At 31.5% G+C, this 21937-nt stretch overlaps 1 protein-coding gene across 1 annotated transcript in view; it reads left to right on the plus strand.

The window, feature by feature from the left end:
• Window positions 1-21937, plus strand: part of LOC145292177 (uncharacterized) — a 239008-nt gene that overhangs the window by 121178 nt on the left and 95893 nt on the right. Inside the window, exons 25-31 of the mRNA XM_080138449.1 lie at window positions 797-850; window positions 3337-3390; window positions 8270-8323; window positions 10886-10930; window positions 16457-16609; window positions 16904-16957; window positions 18155-18208. Coding sequence (XP_079994575.1) covers window positions 797-850; window positions 3337-3390; window positions 8270-8323; window positions 10886-10930; window positions 16457-16609; window positions 16904-16957; window positions 18155-18208 — 468 coding nt within the window. The remainder of the gene's footprint in view (window positions 1-796; window positions 851-3336; window positions 3391-8269; window positions 8324-10885; window positions 10931-16456; window positions 16610-16903; window positions 16958-18154; window positions 18209-21937) is intronic.

The raw sequence follows: 21937 nt of genomic DNA on the forward strand, positions 1-21937 counted from the left end.
CTGATATAGATTGTGAATGCCAGTGACACAGTTGTACTTCTTAACTGCAATATGTGGGCAAATATGAGATAGACAGACTCTTAATTATTCTTAACAACTACTTACGCCTGACAGTATAAGGCCACCATTCGCCCATGAATGGAGTACTGTTGTCACATCTGGGCTGGTGCATCTGCTGCTTGTCTCTCGCTCCTGGACAGGGTTCAAAAGAGAGTTGCCAACCTGATAGGTCCTGAACTGTCATCTAGGCTTCAGCCTCTGTCCCATCGACGAGATGTTGCATCCCTCTGCCTGTTCTACAAATACTTTAATGGTGAATGCTCTGACGAACTGCAAACACTTGTACTTCCCCGACGTACTACCCCCGACAAACCCGACAAGCTACTAAGTCTCATCCCTTTACAGTAGAGATCCCTAGGTGCAAGAAAGCCTTTTGCTCCAATAGTTTCTTCCCCAGAACTGCGGGTCTTTGGAACTCCCTTCCGGGATTCTGCTTTCCCAACTGCACTGATATGCAGAAGTTCAAGTGTAATGTTAACAAACATCTTTCTACTCATCTCCCTTTGTAATGACCCCACTAATTAAGTCCCTGATAGTAGCCTCCTGCTTCAAAGTGGCACTGTGCCTTGTTTGGGGTGAACATTGAATTTAAAAACAAAAACAAAAAAAAATTCTTCTTCAATATTTTTTAAATATTTATTTTTGTAGTTTTTAATGTTGTTTGGGTAGGAAAATCCAATTTCACATGAATACAAATCATCTGTTGCTCATACAAAATATTTTTGTTTCTTTTTAGGGTGAATATGGTCCCAGAGGAGAAACTGGTCCACCAGGTCCATCAGGAGAGAAGGTATGTATCACTCAACTACGTGAAAGAGTTTCAGGTTATATGTAATACAAAAGTTTACATAAGCAAGTTATTAACATGATTACTGGAATTTAAAATAGACCAGAATTCTTAGGTTTTAGTACTTTTCTACCGGAAAGAATTTAATAAAGTTGTTTCCTTTTATATTTCTCCACACACAGGATATAGATTTGCATGATAAATTTTCCTCCAAATTTATCTACAAAAAGTTAAACATTATATAATAGAGAAATATATTTTATGCACAAATTATCCTATAAAGTTAAAGCTGCCACAAGTGTAACACAATTAAGAGTAGAATTAACGCTTTCTAAAATAATACTAAAAGAATGAATTTAGTAAGGTTGTGGAATCTAACTGATAAAATATTTAAAAGCATTTGATTTGCACATTCCCGTTAGACATTCAGTGATATCAGTGACTAATCTATTAGAAAACCAATGTTTCAGGACTCATATAACTGGAAGGTCTTATGTTTTAAATGAGTAAAGTTAAAAAATCGTTTTTGTTATTAATTAAAGAAAAGTTATTTTAATAATAAAATTATCCGCAAATATGCTGAAATAATACTAAGTTTAAAATATGTTTTTTTATTAATTTAGGAAATGATATTTTAATAATAAAATGTTGAAGTAGTTAATACTAAGCTTAAAATATGTTTTTTTATTAATTAAAAAAGTCATTTAACAATAAAATCATGAGCAAATATACTGAAGTAATTAATAATAAATTTAAAATATGTTTTTTATTGATTTTAAAATCTCATTTTAATAATAAAATCATAAACAAATATGTTGAAATAATAAATACTAAGTTTAAAATATGTTTTTATTAATTAAAAAATAACTAAAAAATAAAAGCAAATATGTTGAAGTAATTATACTAAGTTTAAAATATGTTTTTTATTAATTAAAAAAAGTAATTTTAATGATAAAATCATAAGCAAATATGTTGAAGTAATTATACTAAGTTTAAAATATGTTTTTTATTAATTAAAAAAAGTAATTTTAATGATAAAATCATAAGCAAATATGTTGAAGTAATTAACACTAAGTTAAAAATATGCTATTTATATATTTAAAAAAAGATTTTTTAATAATAAAATCATAAGCAAATACACTGAAGTAATTAATGCTAAATTTAAATTATGTTCCTCTACCCATTTCATACAAACTAAAAATGTTTTTTTATTGTTCAAATTTGAACATTTGCTTTAGAGTTTTTAGTGCCTCTCATTAATATTTAGAAATGAGCTAACTGTAAGGCTTATTTTTATGCTATTTAATAAAAAAGAATATTTCAAAACATGAATAAAACAAGCTTATGTTTTACTTTTATCTTAAATTTTAATTAAATTCCATTCAAAATCTATAGGCATTTATATGTTAAAATCTATTTTATTATATGAAGAAAATAGTTTAGTTTCTTCTTGCAAGTTGAACGAAATTCAAAAAGATAGTTCAAGTGAAATTTTTCTTGACGAGTTTTAAATAAATTATATAATTATTTTGTATGATTTATACACCTATTTCTCTTTCCATCTTTCTCTCTCTCTTTCTATATATCTCATTCACTCTCTCTCCATATATATATATATATATATATATATATATATATATATATATATATATATATATATAGAGAGAGAGAGAGAGAGAGAGAGAGAGAGACAGACAGACAGACAGAGACAGAGACAGAGACAGAGAAAAGAATGGGGGAGAAAGAGAGAAAGAGTTGGTGGTGCATGGATAAATCAGATCTCAGCATGAAAACACTTGCCAAATCTAGCAACAATAAAAAGCGTGATACGACGAAACCTATTTGCTGATAACTATATATATTTAAAAGATAGTTATCCACAGGTACGTGCTTCGTCGTCTCTACGATCAATCAGTGTGACTAGAACCAGTGAGATGCAACGCTCTACCAACATAGCTATGAGCCTAGATACGATGAAACACGTGCCAGTTGATAACTATTAATGTATAATAATGTGAATAAGTTGTATTTCATTATGAATTATGTTATTCATTTATATATATATATATATATATATATATATATATATATATATATATATATATATATATATATATATTTACAATAGTGGTAACTGAAAGTATTCAATTATTTTTATAGGAGAGCATTGTTGAATGGAAATCATTTTACATATATATATATAACTATATATATATATATATATATATATATATATATATATATAACTATATATATATATATATATATATATATAACTATATATAACTATATATATATATATATATATATATATATATATAGTCCAGAGATACATGTTTTGTTGTCTCTCCTCGCCCCTTCACCATGTGTTTATATCGGTGACCAATCACTAAAGAGTACTCATGTGAGAACTCCTAGTGAGTAAATACTAAAAAGTCAATATTTATTTAAAAAGATTAAATGCATGTTTTACTTATATTTTAATTTAGGGTCGCATTGGTATTCCTGGCTTCCCTGGATATCCTGGACCTCCTGGTGAAAAGGTAAGTTTACTTTGTGTTCTAAATCATTTTAAATTGTTGCACTTTATCATTGCCTGTTTCTTGTTGACATCGTCAGCGTTTTAGTTCTATTATAGTAATTATCTTATTGTTCACTGTTATATATTTAGACTATGACTCATGACAGGAAGACAGAATAAAACAGTGAAAAAGAGTAATATTTGGTAATGTTCTCCTTTAGTTGGTCTAAATTGTGAGGATTATTTGCATAAATTTTTTGTCCCCCAAAGATAAAAATCATATGATGACAAGTCAGGTGAACGTGGTCGTCATAACCCTTTGCTTATTGTTCTCTTTCATAAACATGTCATGAACTCGTGTCGGTGATCTGTGAGATGTGTGGCATGTAGCGTCATCTTGTTGGAAAAAGAATTGCATTTTGTCTTGTGGTGTCAGTTGGTTGTTAAGAGAAAGATTAGAGGCTACTTTTAAGTGGACAATCCTCTACTATAAAGAGGACGAATTGCAAAAAAAAAAACAAGTTGATACATTTTTTATAGCTGAAAGAGAACGTTGGGACTGAGATTCGTCAGTGTTTATTTTGGTGGTGTTGTTGAAAAGGAGTTCCATTAATTTCCTTATGAGATTAACAATGGAGAAAAAATGAAGGGTTACCAGCTTTTAAGAATGTGAACTCTTTCACATATGTTAATCACTTGATTTTCTGTTTTTAAAAAACTTGTGTTTGTAGTTTGATTTTTTATAGCTAACATCCATTTGCATACAAAAAGAACAACTACAGAGTGGCCCGCTTAAAAGTAGCCCAGAAAAATGTAGTAGAGAGGAGGAACATTCTTTTATTGTTTAAATTACCTGTAGTTTTATAAAATCTTCTGGAGGTACTTCCTGTTGACATCTATGCATTTCTGGGCATGTTTAACAACGTTTGCAGATATTGCCTGTAGATGTTCTCTGGGGATTCTCTTGATAGCGTTGGTAACGTTCTCCTTTAGTTGGTTTAGATTGTGAGGATTATTTGCACAAACTTTTTGTTTTAAAGTCCCCCAAAGATAAAAAGCACATGATGACAAATCAGGGGAACGTGATGGCCATAACCCGTAGCTTATTGTTCTCTCTTCCATGTCATGAACTCGTGTCAGTGATCTGTGAGATGTGTGACATGTAGCGCCATCTTGTTGGAAAAAGAATTTCATTTTGTCTTGTGGTGTCAGTTGGTCGGTAAGAGAAAGATTACAGAGATCGGGCTACTTTTAAGTAGGCCGTTTAATCTGAAAAAAAAATTTGAGAAATATTAGAGAGATCGGGCTAGTTTTAATGGGCCACCCTGTATCTACTGAAATACATATGTTAAATGAAAATTACATGATTTGAAAACTAAATTTATTAAGTTCAACTTTAATATTTTAATAATTATATACCGGCATGCTTTTTATATCCTTAATAGTTTTTGAGATATTTAATGGACAAATACTTGTGGAACACAAAGTATTTTCACTGGAAAAATCCACTCCTAAAAATACTACTTTAGAAACTATTACATAAAAAAAACATGTTCTCTAGAAATTAGCTCTTTAAGTTTGTATTAAAGAGAACAACATTTTTTAATAATATTTTTGTAATGATTATATAAGATATGTAGTTTGTTAAAACATCGAAAAGTTTTTATGAAATATGCTATAAATCTAATTTCAAATATTCTTAAAAACCATTCGAAATTTTACGTGTGATATATACTTAATGTTTTGCTTTCAATTAAAATTAAAATAAGATTTTACAGACAAATTCTAGAAAAGAGGAAAACATACGAGTTAAACCTAGTAATTTAGTAATCGCTAGGTTCAGTTTACAAGTTTTTCATTTATTAACTAGCGGGAATGGGAGCGCCTGGCTTTGCCCGGTCGTAAAATACGCTTAAATATGTTTTAATTTGTCCAGATTTTGTATATATTATTATAGAGTCGTGATTTCAAAAGTAAAAAAAAGTATCTGCGTGGCATCAGCTAGAATCGAAACCCAAAGCAAAACTGTAAAATCTAAAGCTGGTGACGTAACCACTGTACCAACGTGATACGCATATGAATTAATTCAAAATAAAATAAGATAAATGTACAAAATGTATATCGATTTTTTTCAATTTTGACCCCTTTTTGCCCGTTAAAACTATTTTAACTTGATAAAAGACCCATAAAAGAATGATCCATAAAAGAATGATCCATAAAAGAATAGTCCATAAAAGAATGATCCATAAAAGAATGATCCATAAAAGAATGATCCATAAAAGAATGATCCATAAAAGAATGGTCCATAAAAGAATGATCCATAAAAGAATGATCCATAAAAGAATGGTCCATAAAAGAATGGTCCATAAAAGAATGATCCATAAAAGAATGATCCATAAAAGAATAGTCCATAAAAGAATGATCCATAAAAGAATGATCCATAAAAGAATGATCCATAAAAGAATGGTCCATAAAAGAATGATCCATAAAAGAATGGTCCATAAAAGAATGATCCATAAAAGAATGATCCATAAAAGAATGATCCATAAAAGAATGGTCCATAAAAGAATGATCCATAAAAGAATGATCCATAAAAGAATGATCCATAAAAGAATGATCCATAAAAGAATGATCCATAAAAGAATGATCCATAAAAGAATGGTCCATAAAAGAATGGTCCATAAAAGAATGATCCATAAAAGAATGATCCATAAAAGAATAGTCCATAAAAGAATGATCCATAAAAGAATGATCCATAAAAGAATGGTCCATAAAAGAATGATCCATAAAAGAATGATCCATAAAAGAATGATCCATAAAAGAATGGTCCATAAAAGAATGATCCATAAAAGAATGGTCCATAAAAGAATGATCCATAAAAGAATGATCCATAAAAGAATGATGCATAAAAGAATGGTCCATAAAAGAATGGTCCATAAAAGAATGATCCATAAAAGAATGATCCATAAAAGAATGATCCATAAAAGAATGGTCCATAAAAGAATGGTCCATAAAAGAATGATCCATAAAAGAATGATCCATAAAAGAATGATCCATAAAAGAATGGTCCATAAAAGTATGATCCATAAAAGAATGGTCCATAAAAGAATGATCCATAAAAGAATGATCCATAAAAGAATGGTCCATAAAAGAATGGTCCATAAAAGAATGATCCATAAAAGAATGGTCCATAAAAGAATGATCCATAAAAGAATGGTCCATAAAAGAATGGTCCATAAAAGAATGATCCATAAAAGTATGATCCATAAAAGAATGGTCCATAAAAGAATGATCCATAAAAGAATGGTCCATAAAAGAATGATCCATAAAAGAATGATCCATAAAAGAATGATCCATAAAAGAATGATCCATAAAAGAATGGTCCATAAAAGAATGATCCATAAAAGAATGATCCATAAAAGAATGGTCCATAAAAGAATGATCCATAAAAGAATGATCCATAAAAGAATGGTCCATAAAAGAATGATCCATAAAAGAATGATCCATAAAAGAATGGTCCATAAAAGAATGATCCATAAAAGAATGGTCCATAAAAGAATGATCCATAAAAGAATGATCCATAAAAGAATGATCCATAAAAGAATGGTCCATAAACAATCCAATCATTTGAAGCCCCTAGTGCCGCTCTGCAACCTTTAGTTTAGGAAGAGATAGAGTTTGAAAATATGGAAACAGACAGACAGACATAGTGAGTTTTATAAATTGGATTAGACAATTCCAATTCGTTCGGTAATATATGCTGGTAATGTTTCTCTTTTTATAGTTTTATTTCTTAGTTTGGAGAATTTGCATTTTTAGCAATTTTCAATTAAACTTTTCAATTGTTTTCTTTAGTAGATATTTCCCAACCTAAAACGGCTATTTAATTTGGTACATTATGTAAAATGAATGACCTGACCTATCCCAGTGACAGAATACTTGTGTGTCACTGGTTATATGTTCTCAGGTTGATACCTATTTATAAACCTGAATGAAGTGTTTGCTTATATCAGCAGATCGGTAATCATTAAAGATCGTGGCCAGAGCAAAATGCGAGAAAAATTTTCTTATAGGAATTAAAAATAGTATTATATTATTGTTTTGTTTGTTTGTTAAATAATAATACATGAACAATCTGTTTAAGTTAAAACCAATTTAGTATTATGCATGTAACGTGAGAAAACATGCTTGAAATGTGTCAGCATTACGTGAATAAGTGAAATCAAAACAAAATGGCTATCGGATTTGACCTGGTGTCGTATGATTTTTCTTATTCACATAATGTTGAGACATTTCAAGCATGTTTTTCTCAAGTTTACATGCATAATACTAACTAGATTTTAACTCCAAATGATTTCTCATTTAATTATATTTAATAAAATAATTTTTAATGACTATAAAGATTTTTTCTCCCATTCTGCTCTTGAAAGAAAATGTAACGATTACTCATCTGATATATTTCAAAGGCATCACTCATCTAAGCTGTGACCAGGCTTAACTTTACTTATCTGATGGGAATTCATGCATCAAAAATTGTGTTTATTATTTAATTCTCTCATATTATTGTTCAGCACCCAACTTACAATTTATCCTCCAGTGGTATTTGGCCTTGGTAGGTGTTGACTTATTAGTATAAAAAGGAACATTAAATTATGCATGAAAGTTTTACTTAACTGTTTTATTTTTGCTTTCTTAAATTAATTTTAGGATTATTCTGAGAAATAAAGAAATAGTAATTTAAGATTTTATAAATTGGAATTTTTTTTTCATTATTCTTTTAAAATAATTCATTCAATATTTGTTGTATTTTTAAATAAATTCTGTTTATTATGTGGTTTAATTTTGATATTTTAGCACTTGTATTAATCCTCTTTTATTTTTTTGTCTTTCTTCTATTATAGGCAGAAAGAGGACCAGCTGGTAGACGAGGCAAGAGAGGACCCAAGGGAAAGAATGTAAGTATAAACAATGTTCTTTGATTATAATGAATCGCAGATCAAATTCGGACAAATCTCCTCAGGCACAATCTGCTCAAGCATCAATTGAAATTTCGGATGAACCACAATAATAAAAAAAAAAAATTGATATTGGAAAAACATCCGAGAAAAAAAAAAATGATTTCGTAAATATGAAACATTTTGAATAGAAATTTTGATTTAAATTTCCTTCTCCCTTTTCTTAGTTTGTTTTATTTTAAACCGCTTTTTGGCGTATTTCTAAATACTAGAAACATTCACATGATTTTAAACTCTCTGCCTTTTGAAACAATAAATTGATTTTTTTGTACCAATCAAATACAAAAGGATCTGTTTAATGTTTTTTGAAAACATTCAAATTCTCAATACCTATAACCTTTTTACTTTACTAAACTACAACATATATAATTATAGGTATTTTTAGAAGGCTCGAACAATGCAGGAATGTACAGTTGTGTTAAGATAAATAAATAAATATATGAATCATAAAAAATTTAATTTTTTTCTTTTTTATTTATTATATATATATATATTTTTAATATATATATTTATTCATTTATCTACCTGAATTTTAAGGTCCTTTCGGGTAATAACCCATCGTCAGTGGAGAAATGAATCCTCTCTCTAGGATGTAAATTGCAAAATAGTTATTAGCAATTTATATCCTAGAGAGAGGATTCATTTCTCCACTTAAAATTCAGGTAGATAAATGAATAAATATATATTAAAATATATATATATATATATATATATATATATATATATATATATATATATATATATATATATATATATATGTATATATATATATATTAAATAAAAAAGAAAAACATATTGAATTATTTATTCATATATTTATTTATTTATCTTCACACAACGACTGTACATTCCTGTTCTAGCTTTCTAAAAATACCTTTTATTCTCTAAGAAAGCTTCAAGCAAACTACGCCATACTTCTTATATATAATTATATATAATTTTTTAATAATTGTTTAAAAATCAAACATATAATTTCACAGAAAATACTGTTTAACTTTCTCCAACATCGCTGCAATGTTGCATCCGTGTTTTTACAAGTACTTTTATGAAATGGGCTCTGATGAACTCATAGCACTTGTGCCCATCTCGACGTTAATATGATAATCTGTAAAATCCCACTCCTTTACTGTTGAGGTTCCTAGATGTTGGAAAGCCTTCTACTCTAATAGTTTCATCCTACGGACTGCTAGACTTTGGAAATTTCCCCGTTTCCTGATTCCCTGACTGTATTAAACTGCAGAAGTTTAACCCTTTATGATCTGAATTATGATGTATATAATTAAAAAGATATTGATTGTTAATTTTAGTTAGTTTTATGGTTGTTTTCAAACTAGAAAAATTATGAAGTTCCATAGTTAAACTACCACTGAAGAAGTTTTGCATTTAATAAACTTATCTTGATTATTATCTTATCCATAGTGCTTGAAAAATGTGTGTTTATGATAAAATAAAAATTCTTCACTCTCTGAGACAGATGGCGGCATACTGAATGCAAGCAATGGACATTTGCAATCTGGAGGTATCTAGCATCTATCCAGATACTGAATTAATATGTACAAGGCATGTTTGAATCAATGCCCACTTTATTTATGCCGATATCTGAACAGACATCTCGTTGCTCAACTCTTCACAGTCCTATCTTAGACATGATCCCAAATAGCAGTCTCTTAAGTCCAAGAGGCAATATGTTTTGTTTGAGGTGAAAAAAATATACTTACAAATCAGATGCCATTTATTTGCTTGGGATATTTTGAACAAATTCAATTATTTATACAGAAGAACATTGTTACCTTAATGCTAGTTATAGAGCAATCTTCCGTTTATCCATGATGGTGAGCAAAAACGACATATATTAAAGAGAAGTGAATATTCCCCCACTTGATATTTGATAAATGTTTGTATATTATTTAATTATTTGGAAATTGGAAGTTACCATGTTAAAAACAAATGGCTGACACACCAGGTTTTTCCCACATCTGTGCTTATTCTTAAAGGAAATCACGATTTTTTAGTTATTTGAAAATTAATGAAGATGAAAATAGATTTTAGGAATATGCTTCTAATATACTATCATAACTTGGTTGCCATCGTCAGTAACATATTTTGCTTGGAGTATTTCAATTAACTATTACAAACGGTGTATGGTATGATTAAATGACTACTAAAATGTAACAGAAAAAAAATCTAAATTTGATAAAAGTAGGTTTATTATTTTGGTAGAGTTTCATTCAATCGAGGAAAAAATATAAAACTGAGATTGTTATCAAAAAATGGGTCGCAAATGTAATTTTAAATTGTTTTCATGTAGTTTAAACAATTGTTTTGCTACACATGGGCAATTACGGTTCTATCTTGAAACTTTTCAGGCCACTTGTATGCGTATATATATATATATATATATATATATATATATATATATATATATATATATATATATTATTTGTTTATGTTGTTGCTTCGAATTACTCAAATTGAATTTGATAAAAATTTCTTTAAATCTAGGGAGTCCCTGGACCTGTAGGTGAACGTGGAGAAAGAGGACCAGTGGTAAGTAAACATGTCATTTCTTTTCTTTTTATAATTCACAAGATTTTGAATTAAAAAATTTTAACAACAAAGGCAATTTCAGACATAAAATCTACACTAATTCTGGCCGATTTTTCTCAAAGAATTTTATTTTAAATTAAATATTTTTTCCTAATGAAAGTACGACATACATGATTATATTGATTTTGTCATGTATGATAAATAAGGTGTTATTGGAACAAGTTCATTTGGCGAGGAAGTTAAAACTTGAAAATATGCTAAAGAATATTGAAATTCCAATAGTTTTCATCATTTACACATTCTATCCAGTCCAATAACTCTTTCAAAGTAAGAGAAACATCGCAATATACACCGTTACAGCTTTATCTACACATACCTTTTGGTTAATATCTCTATTTATTAGCCAATGGAATTTTTGCCTTTGTTGCAGAAATTAAATTTAAAAATGGAGACATAATTCCATTTTATGCAAGTCTTCTTTGCTTTTACGTGCATTGATATTTACTTTTTTGTTATTTCTGGCTATAATTGGAAATATTTTACGTTAATTACCGTATACGTATGCCTTACTTATTTACTGTTAAAAAAAAATTACATTTTAATAAAAAGATTTCATTTAAATAAACTAAGGTAAAATAAAATTACGTTTTTATCTTTTTTATTCACTTTCCTAATTTGGATTTTGAATATTTAATTCATGATTAATAACATTTGTTACTACTTCCTCTTCAACAAAAACCTTTCAAGTGATTCATTTTATACCTACACTCATATTATAAAAGCGTTTAATATGCGTTTAATAAAAAGGTGCTCATTTTCCAATCGCTAACGTTTTAAGGCTAATTACCGATCAGATTTGCTGTTTATTAATATTTTGCCTAATTTCAGTCTCCTAAATTATTATGAGTTATATTGGTATCAGCAGTACTCCGAAACAATCTCTTTTTACTTCCAGTATACCATAAAAAAGAGACATAGAGACGACATCTAGTCATGAAACAACTGCAGTGTTTCACATAAAAAGAGTGTTCAATTAATACTTCGGTTTCCACAACCATATTACAACATTAATTAAGCCTAACCAGAGTCATACATTATAACTGGTGCTACCAGATCAGGCTGTTTGAAGATATTTGCCCCCTGACCAAAAATAGACATTGTAGTCAAACATTGATGTTATGTTTTTTTCCCTTTCCCTTTGCAAAACTCAATCATGTTTTGCAAAGCAAAAAAGCAAAGCGGCGATTTATTTTTACAAAAAAACAAAACAAAAAAAAACAAACAAATAAAACACCATGAATAAATATTTCAAGGTATAAACAACTTGAAGCATAAAACCTTTTTACAAAATTACTAGATTCGCCATTAAATAACAGAAAAAAATGTTCATACGTGGTAAAGCAAAACAACCAAACCATTGCTAATAGAGGAAAGATGGCCTGAGTAGAAAGTCATCACAACCATTTTTTTATGTATAGGATTTCCAGTTAATAAAAAGAAATTCATATAATATAAAAATGACAGAATTTCTGCAGTATTCAGGTGAGCGCCATTGTTACAAGGGCGATAACTCCAATTTCTTTTTGGTCAAATAAATCCGCAAATAAATAACAAACAAGATTTTTTTCCGAACACAAAAATATTAGAAAACCAAAACATTTATTGTAAAAATGTACCAATATATAATTGTAAAAACATTTATTTAAAAGTCTCTGTAAGAAAATACAATTAAAAAAAAAAAATTGTTATTAAAGCAACATTGGAGTTTTATAAAATAAAAAAGTTTGGTTTATTTTCGAACAAATAAATAATTTTGATGAAACATTTTTCGAATTAAAGCAACTTTGAAGGGTCGACAACAAATTTAATAATTTTAATGAAACATTTTTTATGAATTAAAGCAACATTGGATATTTTTTCCGAAACATTTTTTGAATTGAAGTATAATTGTGGCACCTGTTGATTGAAAAGTCTGCATAAGAAACTATAATTTTAATTAAAAAAATTTGTAATTAAAGCAATGTTGGATGTTTATAAAATAATTTTTTTTCGAACAAATTCCCAAAAAGTATGAGTTATCGTCTCTTGTTCTTTGAGCGAAAAATGCCACCTGGCTTGAAACACACCAAAAACATGGCGCTCGCTCGAATACTGCAGAAATGCCAAAATGATGATTGGCAATTTTAAAATATCAAATTCAACCACAACCTAAAAGCATTTTATTTGTGGTTAGATTTATTTTTGTATGTGTGCAACCAGACCTTAGCATCTATTTTCTAAATAATGTATCGAGGTTTCTAATTAACAAAAATCGAACCAAACAATAAAAAAAAACGTTACTTCCTTTATTCATTTTTGCGTCTTTGATCATCCGTAAAATTTACAAACAATTTAACTTACACACAAAATTATGACGTTGCTTTTACTTTGTAAAACTTTGGCGATTTTATGCAAGAAATTGAAGGTACTAATGTTCGAGGATTCTTTTAATTAAATATAATATCATTTTAAATACGATCTACAAAAAAAAGGTTCATATGACTACAGTTTAATTTCATTTTCTCTAAGTCCACCACTTGGGCAATGCCAGGTAAATACAGTTCATATTAAATATATATTTATTTTTAATGACTTTTCAAATTGACAGAGTACAAAATAGATTTCGTGGCTTAGTGGGGGGTGTCCTTTTCTCTACCCTGCAACCTCTCTCCCACAGAAGAGACGTTGCGAGTCTATCCTTTTTTTATCGTTATTTCCATGGCAGGTGCTCGTCTGAACTCCAATCTCTGGTCCCCCCTCGCCAATCTTTCACGAAAAACACCAGTCTAGCTGAATCCACTGTCAAAAATTCCCCCCACTCTTTGTCTGTTCCTAAATCAAAGTGTGGATTCCATGAGCAAAGCTTCTTTCTTAGAACTGCACGCCTGTGGAACTCTGTTCCGTCTGCCTGCTTCCCACCTGACTACAACTTGGATGGCTTCAAGTCCAACGTTAACAAATTCCTAATGAACCGCCCCCTTAAGTAAACACTTCATCAAATCTCCACACTAACGTAATGTACTTGCCATAACCCTTATCCCTGAGTGGCTTCCGGATCTTGATAAGTGGTGACCACTGTGTAAAAAAAAAAATAAATAAAAAAATCGAAAACTGTTGTTACTTTTTGAGTGGGAAAAGAGTCAATGTTGTTTATTTGTCTCTTATTTTATGATTCTTTGTATAATTCTTTTAAAAGTTTAAATTTAGTCCTACATATCCTCAGGCTATCCCGAGTAAGGAGTTGGGTCACTTTTAAGACATGTGTTTCTTCAAATGTATTCAACTGTTCTCAACAATAACTTTTAAAAAATTATCTAATTTTAATAAAGACAAAGTATTTGTTGAGTAATACTTGGCAGAATACCACATTCAATGACGCTGTGTAAACACGCTGTATGCTACAAAGAAAAGTGAATATTTTTACCTGAAAAGTGTATCCCATGACATTAGACTGTTGTATTTAGTCACCTCATCCTCATATAGATCACTTTTTGTGATCCATAATACCCCCCCCCAGTCTTGGTTATAATCATAGACATTTTAGTCAAATAATAAAATAATTCCATGCTGTACACATGTGTCGACTTTACTCGTTGCTTATCATAATTATTGATCTGACAACATTGTACGGTTGTGACGTCACCACTACAAGTGTAATTACAACAGCTTTAATCATTGTACCTATTTACTATGCCTCCCCACGGGACAGAGTTAGACACCAGGGTCGTTTTTTAACGTGGAGAAAAGGTAAAAAAATAAAAAATTGTCTCAGTCGTGAAGGACTGATCCTCCACCGAAAGAGAACAAGAAATGGAAATGCAGCATCTGAAGAACAGATGGTATTTATTTTCTCCCCCACCGAGCAAATTAGGCACAAGGCCAATTTTTAATGTGAGGAGTGAAGGGAGGGGGAAGGGAAAGGGGGGACCAGCTCCCGAGAGGTGGGAAATGGGAGCTGGTTAAAGGTCAGGCATGTGGGGTTGCCCCCACATTTGGTCTTTGCTAGTCATAGCTAGTCCTAGCTAGTCATAGCTTGCAGTATCTGCCGGAACAGATGGTATTTATTTGCTCCCCCACCGAGCAAATTAGGCACAAGGCCGATTTTTAATGTGAGGAGTGAAGGGAGGGGGAAGGGGAAAGGGGGACCAGCTCCCGAGAGGTGGGAAATGGGAGCTGGTTAAAGGTCAGACATGTGGCGTTTCCCCCACATCTGGTCTTTGCTAGTCATAGCTTGTAGTATCTGTCGGAACAGATACTACACTTTGATCTTGACCAAATCATTGTAGATTACTTTTGGCAATAATAAACTATGTTACTCCTGACTCAATCCTCTACCTGTATAAAGGTCAAATACGCTCTGGAATGGAGCACTGTTGCCACTGTTGCTACATTTGGGGAGTGGCTGCTCAGAACACTCTATCCTACCAGGACAGAATATAAAATCAGATTTGAAATCTAGTGGTGGATGTCCTATTACTTTTTTCTCACAGAAGAGACATTGCGAGTTCATCTCTGCTCTATCGTTATTTTCGTGGCAGGTTCTCAGCTGAGCTTCAATCTATGGTAACTTCTGTAAAACATTCATAGTAAACACTCGCCTAACTGCAACCATTCCCAACAATTTTCCTTATTCTCTATCTGTACCTAAACCTAAACAAAACTCCCAGGAGCAAAGTTTCTTTACTAGAGCTGTTCGTTTGTGGAACATAATTCCACATGGCTGCTTCCCAGCTGACTATAACATGGTGGTTTTTAAGTCCAATGTAAACAAATTCTTACTTAACTATTCTTGTAAATAATCAGTTTCTACTAAATTTCCACCATTACGGCTTATCACAGTGTTTCCTCATTAATCTTTAACCTCACATTGCCTCTGGATTGTGATAAGCAGTGACTCTCTTGCAAAAGCAAAGACACATGGAAAGCAACAACTTTTTAACTTCTAGGTGACATTTGATGTTGCTGACCATGTCTTCAACTGTCAACCATGTAGAGAATAAAATAGAAGCGAAAGGCCTTATTGATGCGCTCTCCTTCTGGACATCAAGGTGTATGCCTGAGTCATCTCAAATGCCACTGAAGAAGGTTGAACAGCAAGAGCTTCAGTCATCAATGGAGAGCTTGAGTTGATACTTAATCCACACATAGCAGCAAAGTCATCTTATGAATAATATCCTTTTGCAGATATTGGCAAAAATACCAAAAAGTAAGCAACAGATATCCAAAAAGTTGACTTTTGAGATTAACTACCAAGTCAAACTACAAGGAAATGAGAGTAAAAATATGTGTCTCGAGTTTTTATAGCAAATTATTATTTTAAAAAACCGTCATAATTCCACTTAGAATATATTGTCAAGGGCAGACAACTCATATACCATTTAAAAATAATTAAACTGAATATATTCTTCTTACAAAGATTATGGATTTACTTTTATGTGTATTCCCATGACTTTCGTTATGATTATACTTGTATTTTTTATCTATCAGGGTCAACGTGGGGAAAGAGGTCAAAGGGGTATCCCTGGACCTCATGGACCTAAAGGAGATACTGGTCCTGCTGGCCCACCTGGATTCCAAGGAGAACAAGGTATTCAGGGAGTTCCAGGTCCTGCTGGACTTATCGGACCACCTGGACCTACCGTAAGTCATCAATTTTTATATAGATATTTATAGAATTCTGATTTCAACATGTAGCAATGTCATTTCGAAATTTCAGATAAAGTTCCATTAAAATTCAATCGTTCATCATATTCCATTAAAATTGAATCATACGTTAAAATTCATGTTAAGCTATAATTTGTAAACGATGTTTACATGCATTTTAGTTTCAACAAATTGAATTATTTTTTTCTAATTTCAATTTTCATTTTGATTCTTACTCTTACAATAATCACAATAATGCTTAATCATTTTTTTATTTTATCATTCTTAAAGGGACACCCTGGAAAAGATGGGCTTCCTGGTTTCCCAGGAGAAAGAGGTGAAATTGTGAGTTTGTTTGTTTTATAATTTGTTTAATTTTCAAATTTAATTCAAAGATTAAAATAGAAGTTGGATGTGAATTTCTGATTTTATTTTTTGTAAAACATATTCCATGTTAATTTATAAGTAACTTCTTACCCTTAACTTTGGTGAAAGTTCCATTATCGATTTTCTCTCATTTTGTGTGTGTATATATATATATATATATATATATATATATATATATATATATATATATATATATATATATATATAATTAAAATTCTATATCTATAATATTCCTAATAGTAACAATTTTTTAAAGATTTAGTAAATTGAAGAGATTACTCAGTATGCATCAATTCATAAACCATTACACAATGCTATAAAATAATGATTAAAATCAAGATGGAGTTAAGACTATTCACATCTGTGAGCATCCTGTACCTCTAGAAGGCTATCATTCGTCCATGCATGGAGTATTCTTGGCACATTTGGGCTGGTGCGTCTACCATTAGTCTCTCCTTCTTAGTTAGTGTTTAAAAAAGAGTCTTCAATTTAATAGATCCCACTTTGTCAACTAAGACTGTTCCATTGCTGCAATGCTGCATTTCTGTGCCCGTTTTACAAGCATTTTAATGAAATATGCTCTGATGAACTCATTGCATTTGTGCCCCCTCTACAAGCATGCTTAGCAACAAAATCACATCTCTTCACTGTTCAGGTTGTCAAATGCCAGAAAGCTTCTGACTCCAAGAGTTTCTTCTCTCGAACAGCTAGACTTTGGAATTCCTTTCTTGCTACCTGACTACACTGATATACAGAAGTTTAAATGTAATGTAAACCAACATCTTGCTAATCTTCTCTAAGCATGGTACCAAATAGTAGCCCCTTATGTAAAGTGGCGATGTGCCTTGTTGGGGATAAACTTGAGTAAAAAAAAAAAAAAAAGACTATAAATCAGTGAGTTCAAATGAAATCAAAGAAAGAAAACTTTATGAAAGGGCGATAACTCTTTTAGGAAGCTTTGTTTATTACATTCCATTGCTCAATCTTTTCATGTATGAAAATAAGCTTCATCCTTTTGTTTCTTTAAAAAAAATTTTTTTTTTTTCATATTATTTATTGTGAAATAAATATAACTATGTGGACTGTAAGGTTATTTGAAATTCCAGTATTTTGTTATATACTATAATTTTCATTTTTACTTTTTTTTCTTTTTAGGGTCAAGCTGGAGCACCCGGTCAACCTGGACAAGTTGGGGTTATGGGACCACCTGTAAGTTTTTTGTATGCAAATAATTCTAAATCATTTGTTTGGTAGACATTATATATGTATTGAGATTTTATTAACCATCTTTCGCAATAATCATAATCCTTTTTCAGGCATAATCATGTTGATACATTGGTTTTTGTTAGATCATCGAAGTTAAGCAATGCTGAGCCTGGTCAATACCAGATGAGTGACCATTTGGAAATACCAGATGCTGTATGTAGGAAGATTTTGACACCTCCCTGCAAGAGCTGCAAAACCTAACATCATCATCTTCCCTGACAGGGATAGACATGTGACTGGGGACTGCTTGTGAACTTCATGCTCTCATGAAACTTCTTCCTTTGGAGGAAGTTGGTTCTATCCGCTTAGAGTTAGTGCTTGTACAGTATGGTTCAGTTCAGGCTCTCTCGATCATCCATGCATTTAGTTCAACAGGTGAACTGTTTCCAACGTTTACTGTATGGTCTTATCCATCACTTGAAAGTGTCCCTTGGCCAATATTCCTACAATTCAAGATATCCATGGTTCTGCATGGTTTACTCGCACAGCATAAACGATTTGACCTTAGGATAAAATCTGTTCTGTGTAAATCTGGTGCTTTCAGCAAATCTTCCAACTTAATCTGTTTCACATTGCAAATCCATCATGGATCTGTCATTGTTAGGGCTAGAACAACAGAATATTCTTTTCATTATTTTTACTCTCGAGTATATATCCGACACAGTCAGACACAATTAATCAACCCAGAACCACATCACTCTACATGAAAACATATAAGATATCAATGGATATATACCTGAGAGCCAAAACAAGGAAAATTATATGCTGTTATCCTAGCCCTAATCATTATGCTGCAGCCAAGCAAGAGAGGACTAAGTAAGAGATCAGTATAACATATAACATGATACTCCTAACACAGCTGCTATGCAAGTTGTGTACATTAATATATTTACTAGAAGATGTAACTGGCGTTGCTCAGTATTAAACGTAACGTTAAATTCCTTTTTTAAAAAAATTAATTAAAAAAGAAACGGAAAGAAACCGAGACATGTGTATTATGTTTTTTCTAAACCATTCACTCTCTTGTAAGTAAAAAAGAAAAATACTCAAGCTGAAATCGAAATCAAAAACTAAAGACAGTGAGTCAAGTACGATAACCAATAGGCCATGATCTTTAAAAAGTGTTTTCAAACCTACTGATTCTTAACATGAACGATTTGCGTATGCTTAGTCGTAAAACAGTTGACAAACAGGTAAAAATCTGATGACTCTCACATAACATTTTTCTATTTTGACCCCTTAGTAGCCTATTTTTCCAAATACAAACTGATTAAAAGGTTTTCCACATGTCTGAATACCTTATATACCAAATTTCAAGTCTGTAGATCAAAAATTCATAAGTTGAGAATTGTCCTCACTTTTATAGATCAATAGTCTCTGATATAAAAGAATTATGAACCATTAACATTTATAATGTCTCTGCCTAAATCTAAATACAAATTCCACAAACAAAGCTTCTTTCCTAGAACTGCCCACCTGTGGAACGCTGTTCTGCTGGCCTGCTTTCCAGCTGACTTCAACATGGTCGTGTTCAAGTCCAATGTAAAAAAGTTCTTGTTGAGCTGTCCCCTTTAAATGATCAAAGCCTGTTCAAGTTCTGCCACTAACGATCATCCCTATGCTATTTTCCAAGTGACCACTGTACACTCATTAACACATCCTCGAGTGGCCTCCAGGCCTCGATCAATGTGAGTCCCTTGTAAAAGAAAACTCAAATCTATTATATATTTACTGTTTTGGAGACCAGGATTGAAGATGTTCTCTTGACCCTTGTCTTGAGAGGATATATATTCTTAAATAATGAAAGAAAAAAAAATAATGCTTTCAACGTTAACCATACTTTATTGATGACTAACAGAGCTTCATTTTCTTAACTTGGATTTTCTTTAGATTACATGATCACTCTATTATAAACAAGGTATCTTATTGCTCCTATTTTCTATATTTATGCTTATTTTCAATAGAATCATAACAGCAACTTGTTTTTTTAAATATCTGCTATGTCTCATGATCAAGTATGTAATGTTCATATAGGATTCTATCTCACCCAAATTATCCTTATAAACCATATTGTATAATCAGCTTGAATAAGAATGAGATACCTTGTAATCCCTTTGTTTTAAGAAATAATTCTCTTTCTAATATTTCAGAGCAGAGGATGACTTTTAAAATGTTTTATTCTTCGAAAATATTACAGCTTACAAAATTCTTTTTCAAGCTGACTATACAATATACAACATTATAATCAATTTGGTTTAAGAAATAACTCTCCTTCCAATAATTTAGAGGAGGGTTACGGTTAGGATTAGGGTTATTAAAATTAGAAATAAATTGAATGTTTGTGGCCACTATAACGTATTCATTGTTTACTTAATGAACTTATTGAAAGAAATATCATGGCAGAGAAAGCATTTGAAAGGCATGAACAAACGTTCCCCTTAGGTTTGTTCCGGTGCCGGATAGGGTGACATTTACTACAATGTTAAAACAATCTGATACAGGAGGAAATATTGGAGGTTGGCAGCCTCGGTCGCAAAGGTTAGAATTAGCTGCATAAGTTCTTGGCAAAGAGTTTGGCTTTGTCTGATGATGACGAGATTACCTCAGGCTACCAACCTCCAATATTTCTTCCTGTATCAGAAAACATGCTATGTGATATACAAATATCTGTACGTGATGTTGCCAAGCTAATCAAAAACCTTGACTCCAGTAAAGCAACCGGCCCTGACGGTATTCCAATTATAATACTCAAAAGACTTCAACCAGAACTTGCGCCCATCCTTACAAAACTGTTTAATGTTGTCGTAAGGAAAATTGCTTCCCATCACCCTGGAAAATCTCATCAGTATGCCCCGTATTTAAGAATTCAGGTGATCGCTCATCTCCCTCACAGTACAGGCCAATAAGTCTCCTGCGTGTCATGAGCAAGTTGCTGGAATCTGTGTTAAATAGAGAAGTAATCAACCATCTCAGCAAAAATAACCTTCTTAGTGACATGCAATATGGTTTCCGTTCTGCTAAATCTACAGCAGATGTGCTTACAGTTATATCTCATAAGATTAGCGAATCTCTCGATGGAGGCTACCTTTCTAGGGCAATTGCTCTTGACATATCTAAGGCCTTTGATAGAGTATAGCATAAAGATTTACTTCACAAGATCTCCAGCTACAGTATAGCTGGAAATGTCTTCTCCATTATTGAATCATTTCTCTCTGATAGGTTCGTAAGAGTAGTGGTTGATGGGCAGAAGTCCTGGGCCCAACACTCTTCCTGATCTACATTAATGATCTTCCAAATCACATACTTACATCATTCGTAGACATTTATGCTGATGACACTACTATCTATGGTAGCACATCTAAGACCGTAAACGACCAAGTTCTCTCTGATTCTCTCTCCTCTGATCTTGAGCAAGTGGTACAATGGGGAAAGAGGTGGCTTGTTACTTTTAATGCATTTAAAACCAAGCTTTTATCTTTACATCACCAACGCTCTGATGTCCACCTGGCCTCAATTGAAATGAATGGCTCTCGTCTTGGGGAGACCTCATGTTTTGACAAGCTTCTGGGCTTGACCTTTACTCCTGATCTTAAATGGAACACATACATTAAATCCGTTTCCAAGGCCACTGGAAAAATGGTGGGATCTTTCTATCGATCCGGTAGATATCTC

The sequence above is a fragment of the Euprymna scolopes genome, chromosome 13 (assembly GCF_053919585.1).
Source record: "Euprymna scolopes isolate OS-2025 chromosome 13, ASM5391958v1, whole genome shotgun sequence".
NCBI lineage: Eukaryota > Metazoa > Mollusca > Cephalopoda > Sepiida > Sepiolidae > Euprymna > Euprymna scolopes.